General features: G+C 42.1%; 1 protein-coding gene across 4 annotated transcripts in view; it reads left to right on the top strand.

Annotated features, from left to right (window-relative positions):
• Positions 1–21,812, top strand: part of DENND2B (DENN domain containing 2B) — a 160,397-nt gene that overhangs the window by 122,139 nt on the left and 16,446 nt on the right. For all 4 annotated transcript variants that reach the window (XM_032188240.1, XM_032188241.1, XM_032188243.1 and 1 more), the window contains 6 exons: positions 315–499; positions 1,174–1,283; positions 2,747–2,816; positions 10,115–10,192; positions 13,298–13,438; positions 16,296–16,444. In XM_032188240.1, coding sequence (XP_032044131.1) covers positions 315–499; positions 1,174–1,283; positions 2,747–2,816; positions 10,115–10,192; positions 13,298–13,438; positions 16,296–16,444 — 733 coding nt within the window. The remainder of the gene's footprint in view (positions 1–314; positions 500–1,173; positions 1,284–2,746; positions 2,817–10,114; positions 10,193–13,297; positions 13,439–16,295; positions 16,445–21,812) is intronic.

Raw genomic sequence — 21,812 nt, 5'->3', positions numbered from 1 at the left:
GCATTATAAATTTCACGTAAGAGCTCATAATATAGTTTTACATGTGAAGAAAAAGCAGACCTTTGGCAGGACAACAGTTATGAACTGCAAATGATTTCAGTGACTTCATGTTGCATCACTTCACTACTTGGAGAGAGTTTTGATTTATGGGTGGAATTATTGAGGGAGACTATAGTATTAAGGTCTGATTTTGTAAGGAGAACATGCTTGGAATAATATACTGGCAAATTGAAAGTCCTTTGTGAATGGCCTGGCTTACACATACACGTTACATTCCCAGGTAATGATCTGCATTTTTTTTTTTTTGATGCTAGCTCATACCCAGCGTCTAGTACACATCCAGTCAATGTTGAAGAGGGCTCCAAGTTATCGAACCCTGGAATTGGAGCTAATCGAATGGCAAGAACGGGAGTTATTTGAATATTTTGTGGTAGTGTCACTGAAAAAGAAGCCCTCTAAAAACACTTACCTCCCAGAAGTGACATATCAGTTTCCCAAGGTAAAGAAAAAATCTTATGTACAGCTTACTCTAAATGCCTTGTAAGATCATTACTTTGCTAAGATCAGTAAAGTGGGAAAATTAACAGAATCTATTTCTTAAATTGAGTTAATCATTCCACTTTCAGATTTTTTATGAAGGAAAGTGAAGGTGACTGAAAGCTTTCCATATTTACAAAATTGTCTTTTCCAGTGCTGGAGAGTTTAGCCTAACAGTAGGTGCTTTAAATATTGTGTTTAAATTCAGTTTCTAGGTATTTCACTTTCAACTCAGTTTGGCTATATTAGGATTTGTTCCAAAACCCACTGAAATCAATGGAAAGACTTCGGCTGAGCTATGGTATTTCTCTTGTGTTCTTGCAGCAGAAAGGAATTTGAGATAGAAGTGTGTTTTAAGTGAACATTGTGCAACAAGGGAGTTTCAGTCAATTAAAAAAAAAAAAAACAAAACACACAACAACAACAAAAAAACAACAGCAGTGATGATTTCTGTTGTACTTGCATCTATAAGATTGTCCTGGGGTAGTGCCTCTCTTCTCAAAGCACCAACAAGGAACAAGCTGATAGGCCTTTGCTCTTCAGAGCTCATTATTAACCCTCTCCACACTGCTGAGAGGTGCTGTGGAGCTGACCCTAACAGTAACTGATTGAACTTCAATTTTTGCCCCCCTGCAGCTAGAAAGACCAACCAAGCAAATGCGTGAAGCAGAGGAGCGTCTCAAGGCTATCCCTCAGTTCTGCTTTCCTGATGCCAAGGACTGGCTCCCTGTCTCTGAATACAACAGGTAAACCTTCTGGTGCTCCTCTTCTCAGAGTGCTGATGGAGTGCATCTGGAGCAGCTGCCGGCTTGCTGATGCCCAATTAAGGAAGCAGCAGTTTGAGACTTTGCTACTTCAGGCTCAAGCAGCTGTATTACTTTTTTTTTTTTTTTTTTTAAAGTTCCCCAGTCAGCCTGGCTTACAGGCCTGTGTGGCTGAGGGAAAAGAAGTTTGAAGGTTCCTCTCAGGGCCAAATCCAGAAGTGTAAATGGAAGTATTTAAAATAAATCTTAAAAAGAACAGGGCCCTGCCCACTACCTGCCCATGTCATCTACCCCAGAGTGCTTACCTAATGTTTCAGGGCACTTCTTTGTTTTCTCACAGCAATGCTCTTCCAAGAACTTTTTGGAGACGTGCTCTGTGCCAGCAGAAGAGCACTGTCTTCCTATGCTGAGAGATAAGTGTAGTGTGAAATAAGGCACATTTGGAGTGTGTCTAAATGGGCTTTCAGTGATGACAAGGAATTAGCATTCACCTGCAGGAATTACTGCAGAAGAGAGTGCATATGGAACATTTTATTGGCTTACACATGGCACGTACAACACAACCATGCTATATTCTGTGTTGCTTGGCTATATTATTCAATATTTGGAAGCACCTGAACAGTGAAGTATTGAACACACTGAAGAAGCAGAGACCTGCATGAGCAACATTGGTGGGAGCAGCATGCAGGCCTGCTTACAGAGCATTCTGCTGCTGCTGCTGCTGTGCTAGGCAGAGCTTCCATGAGCCAATGTTTGTGAAACAAGATATCCATAGCATATTCTGCTATAATTGTATAAACCCTGGCACTGCAGTATGAAGAAGAAGTGTTTAATATAAGTGATTTCAAACTTGCAAAGTAGCCAGGAACATTTATCAGCCCATGTGCAAATTCACAAACACATCTCTGGGCCTGTGCTGTAATTATAGCCTTAAACTGTTGGTGTACTTCTCTGTCACAAATAGTACTTATCCCAGACAAGGATATAAAATGAGCTAGATTTTACAAATCTATGTTATTTTGGGATTAGAAAATGATTTCTCTACTCTTAGAAAAGATCTAGGGTTCTCCCTTTTAAACAAGGCACAGTCCAAAGAGAGGATCTAACTAAAAGGTAAGGGATAATGCAGCATTTGAATACTGCTCTCAAAATCTGTTTCTTGCGTTCCTTCTGCAGTATGAATGGGACTGCCATGTCACTGAAATTCAGCACATCTCTCTTGTTGTGAGAAGGTAGCTAGGTTGTCCAGGACCACGCAGACATTTTTGCTCTAATGCTGATGGAATTTGGCCCTGGCGTATGCCCAGATGATAGGCAGGTGGAGAGAAGACCCTCAAATGGGTAGAATCTCTCACAGGATAAGGTAGTATCCCTTTTAAAATGCTCTACCTCATAGCTATGCTGTAGTTCTGATAGTAAGATCTGGACAATTTACTTCCTTCTAGTGAGACCTTTTCTTTCATGCTGACTGGGGAAGATGGGAGCCGGAGGTTTGGCTATTGCAGGAGGCTGTTGGTAAGTACACACCTTCATTTCAAACTGCAGAGTTCTGTTAAACAACATCTCAAGACTATAGTCTGAACTTTGAGGCTGCCTCTCATTGTTTTACAACAAAACTGGTTTGCTCACTCTGAAATTCAGAAACCCAAGGGGCTCAAGTATAATAAGACTTTGAAATACCTGTCTGAATCAAATAGATTCCAAGTCCTTTCAGCTATTAATAAGAATGTGGGAAGTTTCTTGTGTGGGAGCCCTCCTTTTAAGTTCTTTATATCACATGCTTTCAAGCAGGAGCAGAAATACTACAGCACTGCAAACAAAGGCAAATGTGGTATTTCTAAACATTTGTGGGTAACGTTTATTCCTCGGACAGCTGCTTACATCCCCAAAGTGCTCTGCCAGCACTGCCTAATCAGTCTGCAGCATATCTGAGATGTAGGTAAATGTGCTCCTACTGGCCAGGGTGGCGTAATGATGGCAGAGAGCAGACCACCATCAGCATTGTTTCAGGACCATGCAATAATATGATGCCTGTCCCAGGAAGTCTCAGTTCTCAGACTCCCTTTCAGTCCTTGCCACCAGGGGTAATCAGTTGGTGGGAAGGGGACCCAGTTCAACAGTTCTGTGTTGTCACTGTACTCATCACGTGGAAAACAGGCTGTGTCGTGGTTCCGCTCGAGTGGGCAGCCGAGCTCCACCACAGACGCTCTCTCACTCCTCCTCCTCAAAGAGGAATGGGGAGAAAATATGTGAAAAGGGCTCAAAGGTTGGGATAAGGACGAGAAAATCACACAATAATTATTGTAACGGGCAAAACAGACTCAGCATAAGGAGATAGTAAGATTTATTGCTCATTACTAACAAGCTAGAGAAGTGAGAAACAAAAGAAAAAAAAACAAAAGCACCTTCCCCCCCATCCACCCTCTTCCACCTCCTCCCCCCAAGCGGCACAGGGGAACAGGGGACTGGGGGTTATGGCCAGTCTACAGCACTTCTTCTCTGCCGCTCCTTCTCGGTCACTCTCGTCCCCTGTGCTGTGGGGTCCCACCCACGGGATGCAGTCCTTGATGAACTGATCCAGCGTGGGCTTCCCACAGGCAGCAGCTCTTCCAGAACTGCTCCAGATATGGGTCCGTACCACGGGGTCCATCCCTCAGGAGAAAACTGCTCCAACCTGGCTCCCCTACGGGCAGCAGCTCCTGCCAGATCACCTGCTCCTGCGTGGTCTCCTCTCCACGGGCTACAGGTCCGGCCTGGAATCTGCTCCGGCAGGGGTCTTCCACAGGCGGCAGCCTCCGTCGGTGCAGGGCCACCTGCTCCACCGTGGTCTCCTCCACGGGCTGCAGCGTGGAACCCTGCTCCACCGTGGTACTCCATGGGCTGCAGGGGGACATCCTGCTTCACCATGGTCCTCACCACAGGCCGCAGGGGACTTCTGCTCCGGCGCCTGGAGCACCTCTCCCCCTCCTTCTACACTGACCTTGGTGCCTGCAAGGCCGTTCCTCACTGCTCTTTCCCTCCCAGCTGCTGTGTGGCGCAGCGTTTTTTTCCCTGTCTTAAATATGCTCTCACAGAGGCGCAAAACAACATCGCTTATTGGCTCAGCTCTCAACAGCTAAAATGAGAGCATGGCCATGTGCATGTGTGTTATGGGGGGAAGAAAACTACATGACGATTTGTGAAATCTATTAAGCCACGTGAAGCACAGTTTAAACACATGTTTCTCTGCCCATTCCTGCAGAACTTACGGGATGGCAGCAAAGCATACAGCAGTTGGCCACCCCTGCACTAGCCAACACTCATCACCAGTTGGATAGATTTGGAGATGGTTGTGAATGACTAGCCAGGGAGTCGTAGCTCCTGTACTATTCACAGGACAGTTGACTGCACTTGGCTGGAGAGCTTATATGGATAATAAATACTGCAGGAGCCTTTTGTATGCTCTGTGCAAAATGAGTATCTGCAGCAATATTGCAAGGTTGTTAAATAGGTATACCCCATCTAAGAGAAAAGGACACTGGCCTTTTCCCCTTCTTTCCTCCTCTGGCATAATTTCCCATCTTTCCAAGCAGGGAACACCTGCCTTCAATAGCTTTCAGAGGTTTCAGGTAGACAGAGCAACTCGCTGATATTAGAACAGCATCCTCCATTCTGCATGCTCCTGTTACATGACCCTGCTCTTACTCAAGTCTCTGTGGCAATGAGTTTTGTCATGCAGAGAGCAGATGCTCTGTCTGGGAGGTCCTCTATTTGTAAGAGGTTTCATTTAAACTAACATAATGGAAAAATTGTTTATCAATTCTGGGGGCGGTATTTGCTTTAGGTAGCATCACAGAGACTCGCTTACTCTGTGTAACAAAGTTTGTAAGCATGGGCTAAAACAACAGGGTTTATCTGTGGAAAGGAAATGTCAATGAAGGCTTGTGTTACAGTAAATCTAGGGCTGGTCAGGAGGTGATTCAGAGATAATTAAGTGGAGCACCTAGAATATATCCTGGCTGATGTAAATAAGCATAACAAGATGTAGTGCAGCAGCATAATTCAGTTATTTTTTGTGTTGTCGTTTAAAAGGATAATAATGTGCATTCAGCAAACGTTGGCTAGAATCAAATTATGGAATGTTTTCACTCTACCAGATCAAGGTGATTTAAGGCTTTTGTATTTATGGAAATGTCAGCAAGTTCAAAATCATTCACAGAGCTTATGTTTGTGAAATGCAAAACACGATCAAGTTGACACTGAAGAAATAGCCACAGTGAAAAAGATGTATACCCAGGAATGTTGAGTTAGTTTTTCAGTGAAAGATTAATGTTTTACTCTCTTAAGGCTCTGTGAAATCCACCCTATATTAAAGGCAAGGTAAAAATAGAACATGGACTTTCAGATAGGGCAGAAGATAGGTTAGCACGGTAGGAAATACTAGGCTCAGAATTAAAATCAATACTGCATCCTTCTACATAAATGGTGTTTTGAGAAAGCATTAGAGAATTGTTTTTATCCTCTGTTGCCATTGGCAAAAATCAATCAACCAGTCAGCAAAAAAATAATTTGAAAAAATGGGAAAAATACATACTCTTCTGCTAAATCTATCTATTAATTATAGAGCCAGTTAAAAAGCAGATCTGCTGCTGCCCTGGAAGATCACTTAATTCAAGATGTTTCATCTGGTTCCAAAACCTGATATGCAGAAGCTGATATGTCTCATCTCACTGGTACAGCCTACCCAGCAGAGGAAAGAAGAGTAATACTAACTGTTCTCTTTCTGGGGCAAATCCTGCCCTCTGAGACCAAAACTGGCACAGCCTGGGACATAGCAAGAAAGAAGTTTTTTGAAGCTGCAGAGAAACATCTCAGCACTTCTCTGTGTGAGGAAATGGCAAAAGAAGCAGAGATCTGCTGTTATTTGAGTCCCACAGAATCTCTCTGCCTTGCTGGGAGAAACAGAGGAGCTGGAGTTGTTACCTCAAATGCCTTCCCCACAGTGCTCAGTTGCGCTCACAGAGAAGCGATTTCTTGTCCCCTGCAAATGTCAGTGCACGGGTGGAACAGTCTCATGGAGGTGTACCTCAGTGAGATACTTGTATTTAAAGCCATGTTCATACTTTCTTTTTTTTTCTCTATGCAAATACAGAATTTCCCCAGGCAACAAGGAGCAGGTGAATTCTGCAGATACCGTTTATATGCCAGAGGCTTGGGCTTTAAAGCATATTTTTGTGTTTGTCTGTGCAGTTCCCTGAGCAACTTCTGAAAGGTGCAGTCAGGGTGGCTCTAATGCCCAGGAGTACACAGTATCTCCTCTGAGCAGTCTGATTCCCAACCCACAACTTCTGTCAAATACACTAACCATAATTTGGGAACTATAAGAAGTTTTCAGCAAACATTACATAGGAGAAAGATGGGGCCATACTGCACAATACAGAACTGTATGAAAATCCTGAATTCATTATAAGCCACTCTGCTTCAAGGTAAGCCAACTGTTGCAAGGAGAACTCCGTAGAGAATTTTCCCTGGAGAGGAGCACTCATAATGTTCAGCTAGAGGTTTCTCACACCTTCTAGAGCACTTGGCAGTCATTGGCAATAGGCTCCATGGTCAGATGGACCGAACTGTCCAACCCTGTGAGGTCCAGCTTACTATTACTGTCTCTTTGCAGAGTTCGGTGTCCTGATGCCTTTGTTTACAAAACAATTGTTTGTTACTGAACTTTTTGTCAGCCTTGTTCTTCTTCAGCATGTTGTGATATGAACAAACAGCTCCACTTTCCCTCTTTCACCTTTGGATTCCAGATTCTTCCAGACTCTTCTGGGAGCAGGGTCTAAAACCCTGCCAAAATACCTCAAGGGATACAATGACAATTATGTTCTGTTTGTATAACAAATCCTGTGCAGTATCCCTTTAAAATGTATTTATATTATCTTGTTTCATGGAATGTGACCTATTGTACCACTGCAAACAATCTGCACTTTCATAGATAGCATGGAGTTTTTTCCAGTTACATTTTGCTACCTCCAAGGCAATCGTGTTAACATCTTTCCTGGTCACTGGATATGAGAAGTGAGCGCTTTCATATAAAAGGAAATCGACTGATATACTAGAGATATTAGATCTTGCTACTATCCCATTTTACTGAGAATAGCAACATCTCTGAAGGTCTCCCCTGGATTTCAAGCACCTGGGCATAGAGGTGTGCTTTGAAAGAGAAAAGTGACAGGCGTGTTTGTAGGGAAAAAAGGTCTTCTGTTTCTCCTACCAAAGGCAGAGGAAAAAGCAGGTTCTGGAGGGGGCTTTTTTTCAGCAAACTTCAGATTAAACTCACTGTAACAAGACTGGTGTGGGCCACTTGTGGATCAGCCCTGATTCAAATCTCAGCTCTTCCATCTCATAGCCAAGTTCTTGTCAGTTTATGTTCATGCTCTTGGGAATCTGTCTCCTGTTATCAACAAAACTCATGAGTGTTTTCATTTGTGATGGGCTAAGGCTTAAAATATCCTGGGCTCCCTGAAAACAAATCAAAACCAAATCAAAACCAAAACACCATTCCCTCCATCCCTCTTCTTTTAGGGGGAAGGCAGTATATGAAGGCAGAGTCAGTCTGATGCCTTTCAGCTTGCGCTCCTTTAGCACGCATCTTTCCTGAACTGGGCCGACTGATTGCATGGAAGAGTGAGCAGTGGAGGACGTGACTGCAAGGCTGTAGCTACCTTGCAGAGCACAGCCTGCAAGCTGGAAGCACTCTCTTCTGAGAAGGGGAGAGGTTAAATCAGCATGGTTGCTGGATGCAGCCTCTACTAAGTCTCTGCTAGCGAAGGGAAGTGAGTCCAGGCAGAGAAAGGAGGTGTGTGGACAGCAAAGTTAAGATTAGTGCTTTACCTGATACAACTATTATTTTATTTATTTATTTATTTTTTTCTGGGAAAGAAACAATCTACAGCACAATGAACAGGTGTTTTAGATCTGTCTTTGCGGTGTAAACTAATGGCTGAGGGGGGAGGCTATGTGAAGAGTTGCCAGAGTTAGAGATTTGAGAAATCCTGCTTCTCAGAATAGCTCTGCCTGAGGCTTTTACTTGCTGTCTCTTACAGTTGATACATATGCACTCGGGAAGCTGTGCTGTTTGCAAGGAAAAGTCTCTGAAACAGCAGAAAAGGATGTCCTATATGATGAGTGGGAGGAAGAAGAGTCCTAGCTCTGAGACATGGAGCTTTTAAAACATTTGAAAACAATGCTATTTCATAAAGCAGAATCTTTGAGTAAGCACTGAGCAGTTATTGTTTCTGGTCTCATAGATGACCCAGGAATGTGATGTTTTTACTGGCACTCAGTGAGACAGCTCTTGGTTGGGAGCTATCCAAGACTCCTGGCATGGCTTCGGCATTCCTGCAGATTTGACACAATGATTTTAACCAAAATCCCACATGCTTGATATAATCACTCAGTGCCTTTGGAAAGGGTTTTATACCTAATATGGACAAAAAAGGGTTCTGCTTTTTCAGAGACATGACGTGTGGTGAGCAGGTTTGGATCCAGAAATAGACTCATCTGTATTCACTTAGCCCTGGTATTTTTTCGTGGTCTCTATTGTAACAGGCTAGGCACCTGCTGACTGTCCAAGCCTAGATTGCAGTATTCCAATTCAAAAAGCACAGCTACCCTCAGTTTCTCTTGATTGCCATGTGCGTGGTGTGTAAACGCCAAACACAGTGGGGGAAAGTTAATCACTGTATCAGCAGACTCTAAGGATGAGACAAAAATATACTGGCCTTTTATGCGGATCCATAGGAGATGATCAGCCACTTTGGCTAAATATACAAGTGGGCAGAAGCAGATGGAAATGGTGACTCCGAGATCCTTTATCACAGTGTTAATTAATAATAAGGTGGGAAGCTGCTGTGCATGGATGTGTCAGCCATCTGTGCTCATTGTACGTATGCAGGACACAGGCAGCCCAGCTCTCTGCTCCGAGAACTTTGCCAGTGAGGATGGGTTTCTATAGTGCTTGGTATTGAGCTAATTGTACCTCTTTTCTTGTAAATCAGCAAAATTCAGCAAGTGGTTGTACCCTGCTTTCACACATAGTGTTGCTGGGCCTTTCTCTGCCGCAGCATAGGCAGGGTTGCAGCTCCAGTATGCTGAGAGAATACACTTCAGTCATGCCAGTTAAACCATTTGCTTCTCTAGGAAATATCTTCAATAGGATGGTTATAGAGAACCATTTTGATAGCTTTTAGAAGGGAGGAGATATGCATCGTTGATTTATACTTGCCACGGTTTAAGTTATTTATGGGTTTTATATTTATCTTGCATGAATCTGAACAAGTTAATGATTTAGCTCATGCAACTTGCCTTTGTTTAGGTCTGTGAGCTTGCTTTCTGTAAGTTAAGCTCTCTCTGAACACCACAGAGTGTGTTGGGAACTAAAGCCACAATAACTTCTAGCATTATAATTCTCATCTCCCAGCACATGGCCCCAGGGTGGCCTCACTTCTCATGCCACAGCAGGAGTAGAGGACAGCGATAGCGTAGGCATGAGCTGCACTCATAGTTAAATGTGCTTTCATGGCTGCAAGTCAGCGCAATGTTGGAATACAGCTCCAATGTGCTGTGATTTCCAAAGTAGGTAAGCAATATTTATGCTTTTTAGCCTCCTGTGTTATGGAAGAAATATGATGCTTCTCCAAAAGTAGCTATTTTGATGGAGAAATGGATAGTAAAAGATGTCACATTGCGATCAATTGTGTAAATAGAGAGATAAGTGTATTTCCGTATGGCTCCAAATTAATATGTAATTTCAATCTCCTTTTTACTGTTATCAGCCAAGTGGAAAAGGGCCACGCCTACCTGAAGTTTATTGTGTCATCAGCCGGCTGGGGTGCTTTGACCTATTTTCCAAGGTGAGAGGATTTTTTTCAATATTGTTTTGAATGTTTACTGTGAAACAGTCACATCAATGAACCAGACAAGAATTTCTTCCTTCGATGGGAGATAACTGTATTTTATGGTTGCTGTTTTGGATATTCCATCCCTATTATTGGGTTCATCAAAGAATGCCTTATTACTTCTGTGACTGAGGCAGAACTTGATTCAAAAAACATCTGGGTGTCTGTATGATCTGGATGACTAGAGCATTTTCCATTGTTTTCTGAAGCCATTCTCTGCTAAGCTGTAATTCTTGGCACCCACAGTTTGGATGATGGGCCAGTACCACTTTTACTCCAGTACCCTGTGGAATAATGAGGTTAAGAAAAAAGATAATTTGATCCGTGAAGTCTATATGCTTTACAACATAGACGTGACTTTATTTTATTTTATTTTAATTTTTCATCCTAAGAGGCTAAGGAAGTGTGGATAATCTTTTAATTGGCTTCTACATCAATGAATCCGAAGTTGCATCATATGGTTATGTGATTTACCTAGGTAATAAATTTCTGACTCAAGAGTTTTGAGACAATAAACAAGGCATTGCAGCTAAATAGGGATTGAATAACCATAGAAACACTTAACTGCCAGTCAGCTTCAAAGCCACAAGCATTATTCTTTTGTAAGACAAAAGGTTATTAAACTATTAAAACAATTGTCAATTGATTAACATTTCAAATGTCTCTCTGGCTGCCAGTTTAGGGCCTCTGGTCCTCTGACAGAGTCCTGCAAAATCCAGTGAGCACCTCAGAGAACCATATAGGATTCACTGGTGATCTGTGGAGAATAATGATGTGACTAATGTCAAATGGTTGCTTCCCCCTTTTCAAATTTCTATACAGTATTCACAGAAATGTTTTAATTTGCCAGAGATTTTCACTTCAGTTACAAGAAGCCTCACAGAACTTAAACACAAATTTTGCTTGTACATTTGTAAATGAATAAAGTTGAAACAAACATGTAAACCATTGAAGTTAATAAAAATCATGGCATTTATAATGTTCATATGATCTAGTAATCATACAGAATGTTATCTTTCATCAAAGCTGGTTTCAAGCCTTTCCAGATAAAACTTAGTTTAACACAAATCTTGTGTGAAGAAAAACAATTGGGTTGAAATAGTTAATTAGTTCTGCTTCTGACTTCTTTCATAAAGCTCTGAAACCAAGGGTTTATAACAGTGACCCTTAGACATAATATGTATCTAAACACAGATATCTGTGAGCGAAACGGAATGCATTGTTCTGGGTTGATAGCACAGCTCACAAAAATAACAATCTTGGAAACTATGCAGAGAGGTTGTGAGGCTCTTTGGTTTTATGTTTTTTTTTGTCTAGTTTTGGTAGGGCACTGATTTTCAAAGGAAACTTTAGGAGAGGGTAAAAAAGCAGAGGGTATGAAAAATGAAAATTTAAGTATCCTGCTTACAACCAAATATCTCTGCAGTTGGGGTATAAAGTCTGCAGCAGACAGGAAAGGTCAAGCCAAAACTGCAAGTAATCTGCTTTCCCAGTTAAATCTGTAATCTGAAAAAAAGTGTCTGATCATCCAGTCAAAGTGAACCAGAGGCTGACTGGTGAGTGTAATTTCACTGGTTTCATCAGGGGCTGATCCCAGGCATCCTGGCAAGCAGACCCTGATGAAATTGCCCTCAAAGTCTTGATCTTTGTACGGGAAGGAAGGCTCCCGCTGAATTACATATGAAGCCCTGAATGAGGTTGTAATACACCTACACTCTTTTTCAATTTATGGGTTCAGGGAGGGGCTGGGCCACAAAAAGACCTAATCCCCACTGCAGTCCAGACACAGCCATTCTGTCCTGCAAAGGGCTGGTCACCTCCAGGCTGTACAGGTAGGTGCTAGAGTGAGAGCAGGTTGTTTGGCAGTGCCCAGCGCTGACTCCAGATTCGGACTGGATTTAGCATGGGTCTTAAACACATGCTCCAAACAATGCATTTGGGAAGGTTTTGGATGAAACATTTTTGTCTGCAACTTTGCTTTAGAGTTAGGCCTTTAGTATGCTGCAAAGAAGGAGGAGAAACTATGCACTAGTGCTGGCATTTCATGTCATCAGCTACCTCTGGAAGTCACCAACTTGCACTTAAGTATGTTTTAATGTTCTGTTTCAGTGAAAAAGCATTTCCAAGAGAAACACGGGAAAATGCATGGCTTAGACCCACTAATGCTTGTATGGCCTTTTGCTCTTGAGTGGTGGTTAAAAGATCACTCTTTCAGGTCAAACCACTAACTGCTTTGAAGCTTGCTTTCTCATCTTCTTTAGGTTTATCATCTATATGGTCTGTCTAATGTGGGAAAACTTAGCTGTGATGTAATTTATGTCGGCCTGTGTCACCAAAGAGAGAAGAAAATAATAGTCCTCTCTATCTGTAAGAAGTTCCATCTGCTTCTTTCAAAACTAGATTGCCTGCTCTGTGTCATGTCAAACAGCAAATGACCTTCGTGCAGGCACCCAGTGTAAACAGCTGGGCACGCTGCTTCATGAGGCTGCTCACAGCTGTCTTCAGCTTGGCACAGACTGCAAAGTGACTGTCACCACGGCCAGGCCTATTCCAAGGCTCTCCTGGTGGAGCCCTGCTGGCATCATAGTGTGGCAGGTCTGCTTTTCTTGCTGGTCTGGCTTTTTCCTGCCCAATGAGTTGCAATGGAAAAGATGCCTTCCTTAATGCAAATATCAGGTTTACAACTGCAATTTTATGCTCACCTGGCCTGTGATCATGGGGTTTGTCTTGATCTTTCTGTTCTTCAGCTGACCCTGTTGTTTGGGCCAAATCCCAACAACATCGATCCATCTTTGCCATGTCTTCTTTCAGCTTTCCAGGTTTGTTATTTCTTCCTTGTCTCTTTTCAACTGCATTCACAAAGGGCTTCATTTTGTAACTAGAGGATGGATCATTATAGTAGGATCAAGTTTAATGATAGCAAAGAAATGTATGGAAATTAGAATTAAACTTAGATCTGCCATGTGTTTAGGCACATATGGGTCAGAAGTTGTTTTAAAAATGTATGTGGTGCTGACATGTTCTGTCTCTTTTCTCTCTTATGTCTTACCAATGGATTAGATCCTGGATGAGGTTGAAAGGAGAAGGGGCATTTCTGCTGCCTTGGTTTATCCATTTATGAGGAGTCTGATGGAATCTCCTTTTCCTGCACCTGGAAAGACAATCAAAGTCAAAACCTTTCTACCTGGAGCTGGAAATGAGGTAAAAAGCAACAGCAAACATTAAGAACCAAAGCCTTTCCTCCCATCACTCCAATAACAAACAGCAAAATTAAAACAGGAGGAGAGGCACAGAATACTGCAAGTCACGTGGGATGGTATTCCTTAAAAAGAGAAGTGCAGGAGCTGCACCAGTGTTAATACATTAAAGTTTATGCCAGCTGATGATTATAAACCAATTTATCGTTATGTATTTGTTATTTGTATTTTTTAATAAGTTGTGTGTAAAAAAAAAAAAAAAGTTCTAGTATGCCTGGCCTAGTGCATCTAACAGAACTACAGCATTCTTGGGCTTTATCACAGTGATAACAAGCTAGCATATGTGTAAGTTTGGAAATGAATCTTCTTGGAAATAAATTCCTTTTACCTCGGCCTCAAATCAATATTCTATATTTGGAAAAGCAGGCCATTTAAAGTTTCTGTGTGTATGTGCACACATGTAATAATTTCATTTTTTTACTGACTCAAGTAGCTAGAAACCTACCATTAGAAAACATAGGCCTTACTAGAAATGACAGTGTTGGTAACTTAAAGTTTTAGTTTTTTGTAGCTTGAGGCTTACTAGCCATTTGGCATGACAAATTCTGAACTCTGCATGTCCTGATGTTAGGATGCAGCAGCTCCATGAAGATGGGCAACTGTATAGAGCAATTATATTACTGGAGATAAGAATAGAATTTGGCCCACTTAGTGAAAGCTGGGAAAAAATAAACCTTTTAGGGTTATTTTACAACCCCTAGGGTTAGTTCTACAGCACTATTTCTATTTTTACATTGAACCATATTTTCTCCAAGTGTAATGCCAGTGGAGTGGACCTGGGAAGTCACTTGGGATGAAATGTAAAGGGTGCCGTGTAACAGTGACTTGCAGGGAATTTTTAAGTCACATGCATTTTCTCCTGGAGAAGCAAAGGGAAATTGAAAGGCTGATTGGTGTAACAGTGGTAAGATCTGACAGTGCTTTTCTGATGTGAATGTATCTGGGAACCATGGATCTGCAGTTTCTCTATCCTCAGCTCAAGCATTTGAACTCTCCCAGAGAAAAATATTGAGATGATTCCAAACAAACAAACAACTCTTTTTTCTGGCTGAGCTTTGCTCTCTGTTATGCTAGTACAAACTTGCTATTTAAATAGAATACATTGGTTTAATTAGGAACAGAATCTTGTCCTTCCATTGTGGCTCCTCTGGCCTAAACAAATATGATGATTAATTGGGAAGTAGACAGTATGTTTCTTTGTAAAGAGCAGACTGAAGCAGAAGGCTTTGCCAAGCAACAGAAAACATCCATGGCATTTGTAAGAGCTGCCGTAACTTGCATTGCATCCTACTCCCAGCAAGATTTTAGTGTTGGAAGTTTTGCAGCAAAACTAACTCCTCATGATTTGGCACGTAAATATGACCTGAGCTTCCAAAGCCAATGCTAAGGAATTGAAGTGGACACCTTTATTGAATGTGAGAAAGGGTAAGCAGGCAACATTTCCCTAAGAGGTATCAATGGTACGTCACCATTCCACGGTTTGATTCTTGCTGTTGTCTGGGGCAGCAGCACACCGATGGGTATGTAATACTGTCACTCTAATGTTTATGTATTTCTTTAAAAAATCAATTAACAGTACACAAATACTGTTCTAAGAATGACTTTTTAGAGTCCTATGTCATTAGTTCACTAACAGTTTTGCAACTTAATAGGTATGAACTGGTTTAGTTTCAGTGTCCTGTGGTCTTGCTGCTGATCATATCCTTAAAACAGTGTGTTTGTGAGGAATTTTGTAAGGGCTACTCAAGTTTATCGCTACTCAAGCAATACTCTGTGCTAGTGGAATGTGGTGTCATGTGCAGGAAAACACAGAAGTGGTTTAAAGCAGTAAAGTGACAGTGATTTTTGGACATGTGGGAAGGAGATGTATATATGTTCCTGCTAATATGTCTACAGAGATTTCAGCACAGCTTTAAGTTGGCCAACTTTTCCCCTTTCCCTTCTGTTTCCTCAAATTCCTCCGTAGTTCATCATTTGCTGTCTTGCACTTCATATTTTTCTTCTTCTCTTATTCTCTTCTTCATGTTATTTTTCTGTCTTCTTTTTTCTGTCCTCTGTCTTCAAGCTCCACATCTGAGCATGTCAATTGCAGAGATATAATAAAGGAAGATATAATAATCGAATCAAGCAAAAGGCATTTGAGAAAAGGAAGGAGAGGGCCCGAGGTCATGGATGAAGTATGAAAATTAGACTTTAAAGGGATGTCACAAGTCACCATCTAAGACCTTGTCCTGACTCCCCAGTTAAGTATATATATATATATATGTACATATGTTTGTGACAAAAAAAGGCTATAAACACTAGCTAGTGACTTATGTGTCATAAAGGAGTGAAAATGAAGTAAAATGTTATTAAATTTTGCACTACACTTAAGTTCAGTCCTTGACTTCCATCTAGATGTGAATTTGAACTGCTAGCTCTGTTGATACCAAATTTACCTTGGCTGTTTTAACCCTGCAAGCTTCCAGTTCCAGTGTTTCCAGTTTGCTGCTTGCTTCCTACTGTTGACTCAGCCAAGCTTTACATCTCTGACAGGATGTTTAGAAGGCAGAGTTATGCATCCCCAGCAAACGATAGCAGATTTAGTGCACACATCTGGATTCTGGGAAGAAAATTACTTGATAGTGCGTTGTGTAATACAGCATTTCTCTGGAGTTCTGTGCCACCAGCCTCTGTTTCCAAAGGATGGGCACTGTTCTCCGTGCCCACTCAACAGACAAGCCTGGGCCAGGATGCCGGGTGCCTCTGGTGCTGCCAGCCCTGGCTAGTGACACTGACTGATGTTTGTTAAATGTGTTCAGGTCATTGAGCTGCGGCGGCCAATGGACTCTCGTCTGGAGCACGTGGACTTTGAATGTCTTTTCAAGTGCCTCAGTGTTCGTCAGATCATCAGGATCTTTGCTTCTCTCCTGTTGGAGCGGCGTGTGATTTTTGTAGCAGACAAGCTCAGGTAAGTGACAAAGGAACCTGAACCTCATGCTGTTAGGGCACTGCTATCTTGAACAAAAAGCTTAAAGAAATGTCTAGAATGACTGTCAGATGTGAAGATTCTCTAACTGCAGGATTTAAAAAAATTTCAAGTCAGTGGAAGTTATTTACATCAAATGGGGAACACGTTCTCTACCTGTCACAAGCTATGAGCTGCTTGTTCTGTTTCAGCTCCCTGTCTGTAAAATCGTGATACCAGTACTTATCTGCTTCATAGTCAACAAATGTTTGCACAACATTTTGAAGTAATATAGTCCTAACAATATTTCATTTCTGTTTTGGAACAAAGTACTCATGAACAGTAGCAGAGATCATCACTGAGGTGCTTCACCTTTGGCCATACTGCCACCCATCAGGGTGCTGAGAGTTTGTTGGGTTTGCTCCATGCAGTACAGAGAGTTTGTAATGGGGCTAGCTTTGAAATCCTGCACTACCAAACTCATGCACTGTGACTGTTAAGAATGCTAACACGGTCCTTCCCAGCTGGTTAGGCTATGTTTCCTGGTGCTCACAGAACCTGAAAACATTTACTTTCTGAAACCCTTTGTTGCGCTCCTTGCTACACCCTCTCAACGTACCTCTTATTTCTCTGCCCTGTGATTGCAACTCCCCACCCCTCCGTCCTTGGCCCTTCTGAGGCATGTACTTGACCCCAAGGTGTGAAGGGGGAGAGGGACAGCTCTTGACTCCATGTGGCCTTTACCAAGAAAATGGGAGCTCCATGTAGGCTGCACCCCTTCCCTGCAGCAAAGAATCATTTTAGATGCTTGTGTAATCTATATATGTAAGTGTGGGCATTGCAAAGAAGACATTCTTTGCTCTATAGCATGGCAAATAATGAAAGATAGCAAATCAAAGTAAAGACTATAATTTATTAGATTCAGAAATATCCAGCATCTTTTAAAAGGACACGAAAGACAGTATGGGTGGTGAAAAACACAGATGGATCTACCCAAACAAACTCTCTTAAACACTTTATCAGTCCTGACCTTCTCTGAATGACCGCCAGAAATAATAGCTGCACTTAGTGGCCGCCAGTGTATATAATAGCAAAAATACTTTGCATAGTAAAAGCTTTACAACCTTTAGGGGAGAATTTCTTAAAGCTGCAGACCCTTCTCAGGTTATAAAGTTATTTCCTTAGCAGTCTTTTTTGTAGTCTAGAACAACAGGAACATTTTATTTCATCCCGTCCCCTGTCAGTAACCCTTAGTTTGAATGACCATTTGGGATAACTTAATTTCAGAAAAACTCCTGGTGAGGATTGTGCAGCTAGTCCAGGGTTTCTGCAGTACCTTGCAAGATATGTGAGTCACACCATGAATATTGGGGCAGGTGGCTTTTGAAAATACTGTTGATGTGCTCCTTCTGACTGTTTTTCTACTGCATGCTTAATTACATCATCTTGCCTGTTCCTATTTTACTGTTCATGTAGCAGAATTAGTGGCACCCACAGGTCCGACTCTAAGTCGGAATGACACAGTTCTGTGTTCCTTCAAACGGCACAATGATTTGAGTGGAAACTCACTGAAATGGTACAGAGGAAATGAAGGCTATACTGTGCTGCTGCCAACCATTGCACTGCTTCACAGTTCCCAGTTGCTTCTTTCAGTGTTGCGGTTTGGCAGAGTACCCTGAACCTTGATCTTGATGGTGGGCATGGTGCTGTGGGGTGGCTTGCTGCAAGAGCCAGCCTCAGCTGTGAGGGGACAGAAAGCAGTCATTCTCAGGAGTGCTCCTCTGGGAAGGCTGGCCTCACCAATATCATGTAATGCTTCTGGGCACTGTTCAGAGAAACGAAACAATTAAACCTACTTTGACAGACTTGCAGCAGCTTGGCTTTTAAAACAGTCATGTTGATGATGCTGAGGCTAATGAGGTCTTCTGGCTGCTCCTGTCAGAAGGGACAGAAGCCGTCTTACAAAAAGGTTTATATGCATGTACTTTATTATCTATTTTATTATACCTACATGCAGCCTTTATTATATAGGTTGTTTTGTTTCCTCTAAAAAGAATATGACATAATCTGACGTGGTAGATAAGGCCCTGGATAAAGACTTGGGAATCCCGAGTTCTCCTTCTGAACCCGCTGACCTGCTGTGTGATGCATGCCGGAAATGTAGCTCCTCTTTTTCTTTTTTTTCTTTCTTATCTTTTGTTTGGTCTGTCTGGGATCCTAAATGCTCCAGGACAGAGAATGTTTCTTGCTCTGCGTGCGTGCATAGTTATACTTGATACAGCACGGGGATCTAGGAGGTACTGTAAAAGAGAAACTAATAATGAGTCCTTTGACAAAGGCCCCAAGAAAGCGACAGTAAGAAGTGGATTTAAATTCAATACTTGCAGAGGGTTTCATGATTTAAACGGGGATGAAGTCTAAAATGAAACACTCTGGCTTTGAGCTAATAACTGTCTGTCTTGGAACCTTTGGCTTGTCTGACATGAATTTTGTTTATGGGCATCATGGCTGAAACTGAAGGAGTTTACCAGTAATGTGGAAAAAAAAAAAAAAAGTGAAATATCTTACAGGTCCGGTCTGTGGGCCCAAAGTACCAGAGCAGGAAATTAAAAAGATTTTACAAGGGTTTGATTTCTGCATGTACCCAAAAAATAGCTTAGAAATAAGTGATGAGGTTTAGGCTTCAAACAATGAGATGCAATGGGTTTTTGTGGCTGCCTGTTTAACAAGTCTCCAAGCAAAAAATGATTTCGCACATTATACAAGTTTCAGAAAGTCACACCTAGTGAAGTGAGATTTATTCAATAAATTGTTATTTATGGGTCTTATATTGCCCAGAGTGTGAAAATTTGCTCCAAAGACATTGCCATCTTTCAATACACAATGTGATGCTACCAGCAATAAGGAAGCAATAGTAAGGTTTGGAATGACAAGCCTGTGAGGTAGCCTTGGTTGGTTACGCATATGTGCAGTTAGTTGTAGTTTTGTTTGTTTGTTCGTTTTTGGTTTTGTCTGTTTTGTTTTTGGTTTTCCAATAGGTTGCTTACATTTTTTTTTCTGTTTGAAATTGAGTGAATAAATCCCTGCAGCTATTTGCTCACCTTCAAAAATCCATTTGAATCTGCCAGTGACCTTTCAGTATTCTGCTTTCCATGAATAGTCAAGAAAACAACATAATAAATAAACAATAATAAACAATAAATAAAGATAAAAACAGAGAAATCTGGAGGAATAATAAGTCAGAAAAAGGACACTTAAAGGTCCAGTTCTTCAAACATATATCAGCTGAAAGCACAGCTGAGATGGTATGTCCCATCCCAATTCCAATCCTTGTCCCATCTGGGAGCCCTTATTTATGTTCCTGGTATTCTGCCTGATCAACCCAGCTATGAAAAATCCCACAACTCTGCCAGCTGCAAAGGAAGAGCTGCTCTAGTGCAGTCCTTTGGGGTTTACAAAGCAAGGCAGCAGATGCAAAATCAGGGGGTTCCTGGGCGCGGGGGACATTGGTGTGACTGCAGGCACAAAGGTAGCAACAGAAAATAAATAGGTTACAAACACTGGAGGAAAAATATTTCTTTGCTTGTTTTAGTTTTGTGCTGAGGAGATGACTTTGCAAGCATGTTTGCTGAGGGGCAGGGTATTGAATCACGCCTGTGAGAACAGGCTCATTGACTTTTCCCCTAAATGTGTGGAGAGGGGGAAAGGAAGGACTTGGGCATCTCAGTGTCACTTTGTTATAATCCCATTTTTTTATGAATAAAAAGTGCTGTTGCTGTAATCTGCTATATGGTGAAGGACTCTGAGCATATTTTGCTTATGTTTCACATGTGGGTCCAATCCAAAGCCAGCCAGAGTCAGTGAGAGCATTTGGATGGGGCTTGTCTTTTGCTGTGGACTGAAATCCAAGAGTATTTTTTCAGTGGAAAGCTTTAGAGGCAAAAGGTGTCTGTTGAGCCCCTGCTCTTGTAAAAGACAAAGTAACTTCTCATTGTCTGTTTTTGTTTGTTTGTTTTAATGAGATACTTCAGCTACTTCTTGGTGATGCAGGAGCATGGGCCTCAGAGAAAATCTCTGCTGACAGGAATGGGTTTTATGCTTCCAAATCATGTAAGTGAACTCAGAGATGTACCCCAAGGCTAAGGTGTGCCGTGCATTTTCTCTGGCAGTGCCAGTTCAGGAAGTCCCCTTCCCCGTTTGTGTTTGTTCCTGCCCTGGGCCGTGCCCTCCTTCACCCAGGAAGCGGTGGTGCCAGCCCAGCCACAGTAGGAGTTACTCATTTTGCAGACTCAATTGTTGCTTCCCCAAGCCAGAATGCCCTCTCAGTGGAGAGCTCTCATGCTAGGACAGTTTTCCTCCCTTAGGGATGACCACAGATGACTTTGTCTTCCCCAGGAGAGCTTTTTCCTTCCTGATTCTCTGCCCCTCGGCCAGCTCACATGCCCTGGCCTATGTGGGTTGACCTGGCGCAATGCAGACCAGCTGCCTGTCACCTGGTGGGCTACGGCCCTGAGCTACCCTTCTCTGCACTGCTTACCCCATAAAGTCAAGAGGCACCCCGGAGGTGGGATGACTTAACAGCTGTTAAGGATAAAAACCACCCTGCCCTTTCCCAAAGTATTTGGGAGGAGAAATCTATTCCAGCACAACTGTAGAAAGTTCAGGCAGATCCCAGACCTGACCAAAGGTTATAGGCTCCAGACAGAAACACTGACTAATACAGGACAGAAGCATAAATATGTAAATATTTGTGGGAAGTCATCCCGCAGGCATGTCTTTGTTAACTTTGAGGAGCAAAAAGGGAGCAGAGTGTACTTGTATAAAAGTGCAAAGGCATTCAGAACAAACGGTGGCATTTTCCTAATCTCATGGACAGAGACAGCTTAGGGCTGTCCTTGCTGTGCTCGAGATGTTCAGGGAGCATTGACACTTGTCCTCGTATTTGAATCTATTGTTTTGGAAACTACGAAGTTATGCTAGAAAGCAGCACGCTTAGCAGTTACACGGCTGGTCCCAGTCTCTATGTACCTACCTAGAAAAACAATATTAGGGATTCTTTTCATCCAGCGGAGAAAATCAGAGTATGATCTTTTAGCTCAAGTTAGCACGTACAAATTCAAACAGGAGGTAAGTGGCAACATTTTGGTAGTAAGAGTAAACTATTATTTTTCAGCCCTGTAGCAAGGTCAGGCGGAAAAGCAACGCTAGCTACAATGTTGTGCAGATTAATATGGTAGACTCTAATCCCCTACTTCCTTTATTATTATTTATTAATAAAATTAGGGTATAATTCTCACAAACTAATCATAGTAGTTGGTAATGAAGCCTGGCCAGGCTCACCTGCTTCCTGCTCCTCACCACGAGTCTGCCA

Source organism: Aythya fuligula, chromosome 5 (genome assembly GCF_009819795.1).
Source record: "Aythya fuligula isolate bAytFul2 chromosome 5, bAytFul2.pri, whole genome shotgun sequence".
Classification (NCBI taxonomy): Eukaryota; Metazoa; Chordata; class Aves; order Anseriformes; family Anatidae; genus Aythya; species Aythya fuligula.
This window is presented reverse-complemented; position numbering and strand designations above follow the sequence as displayed.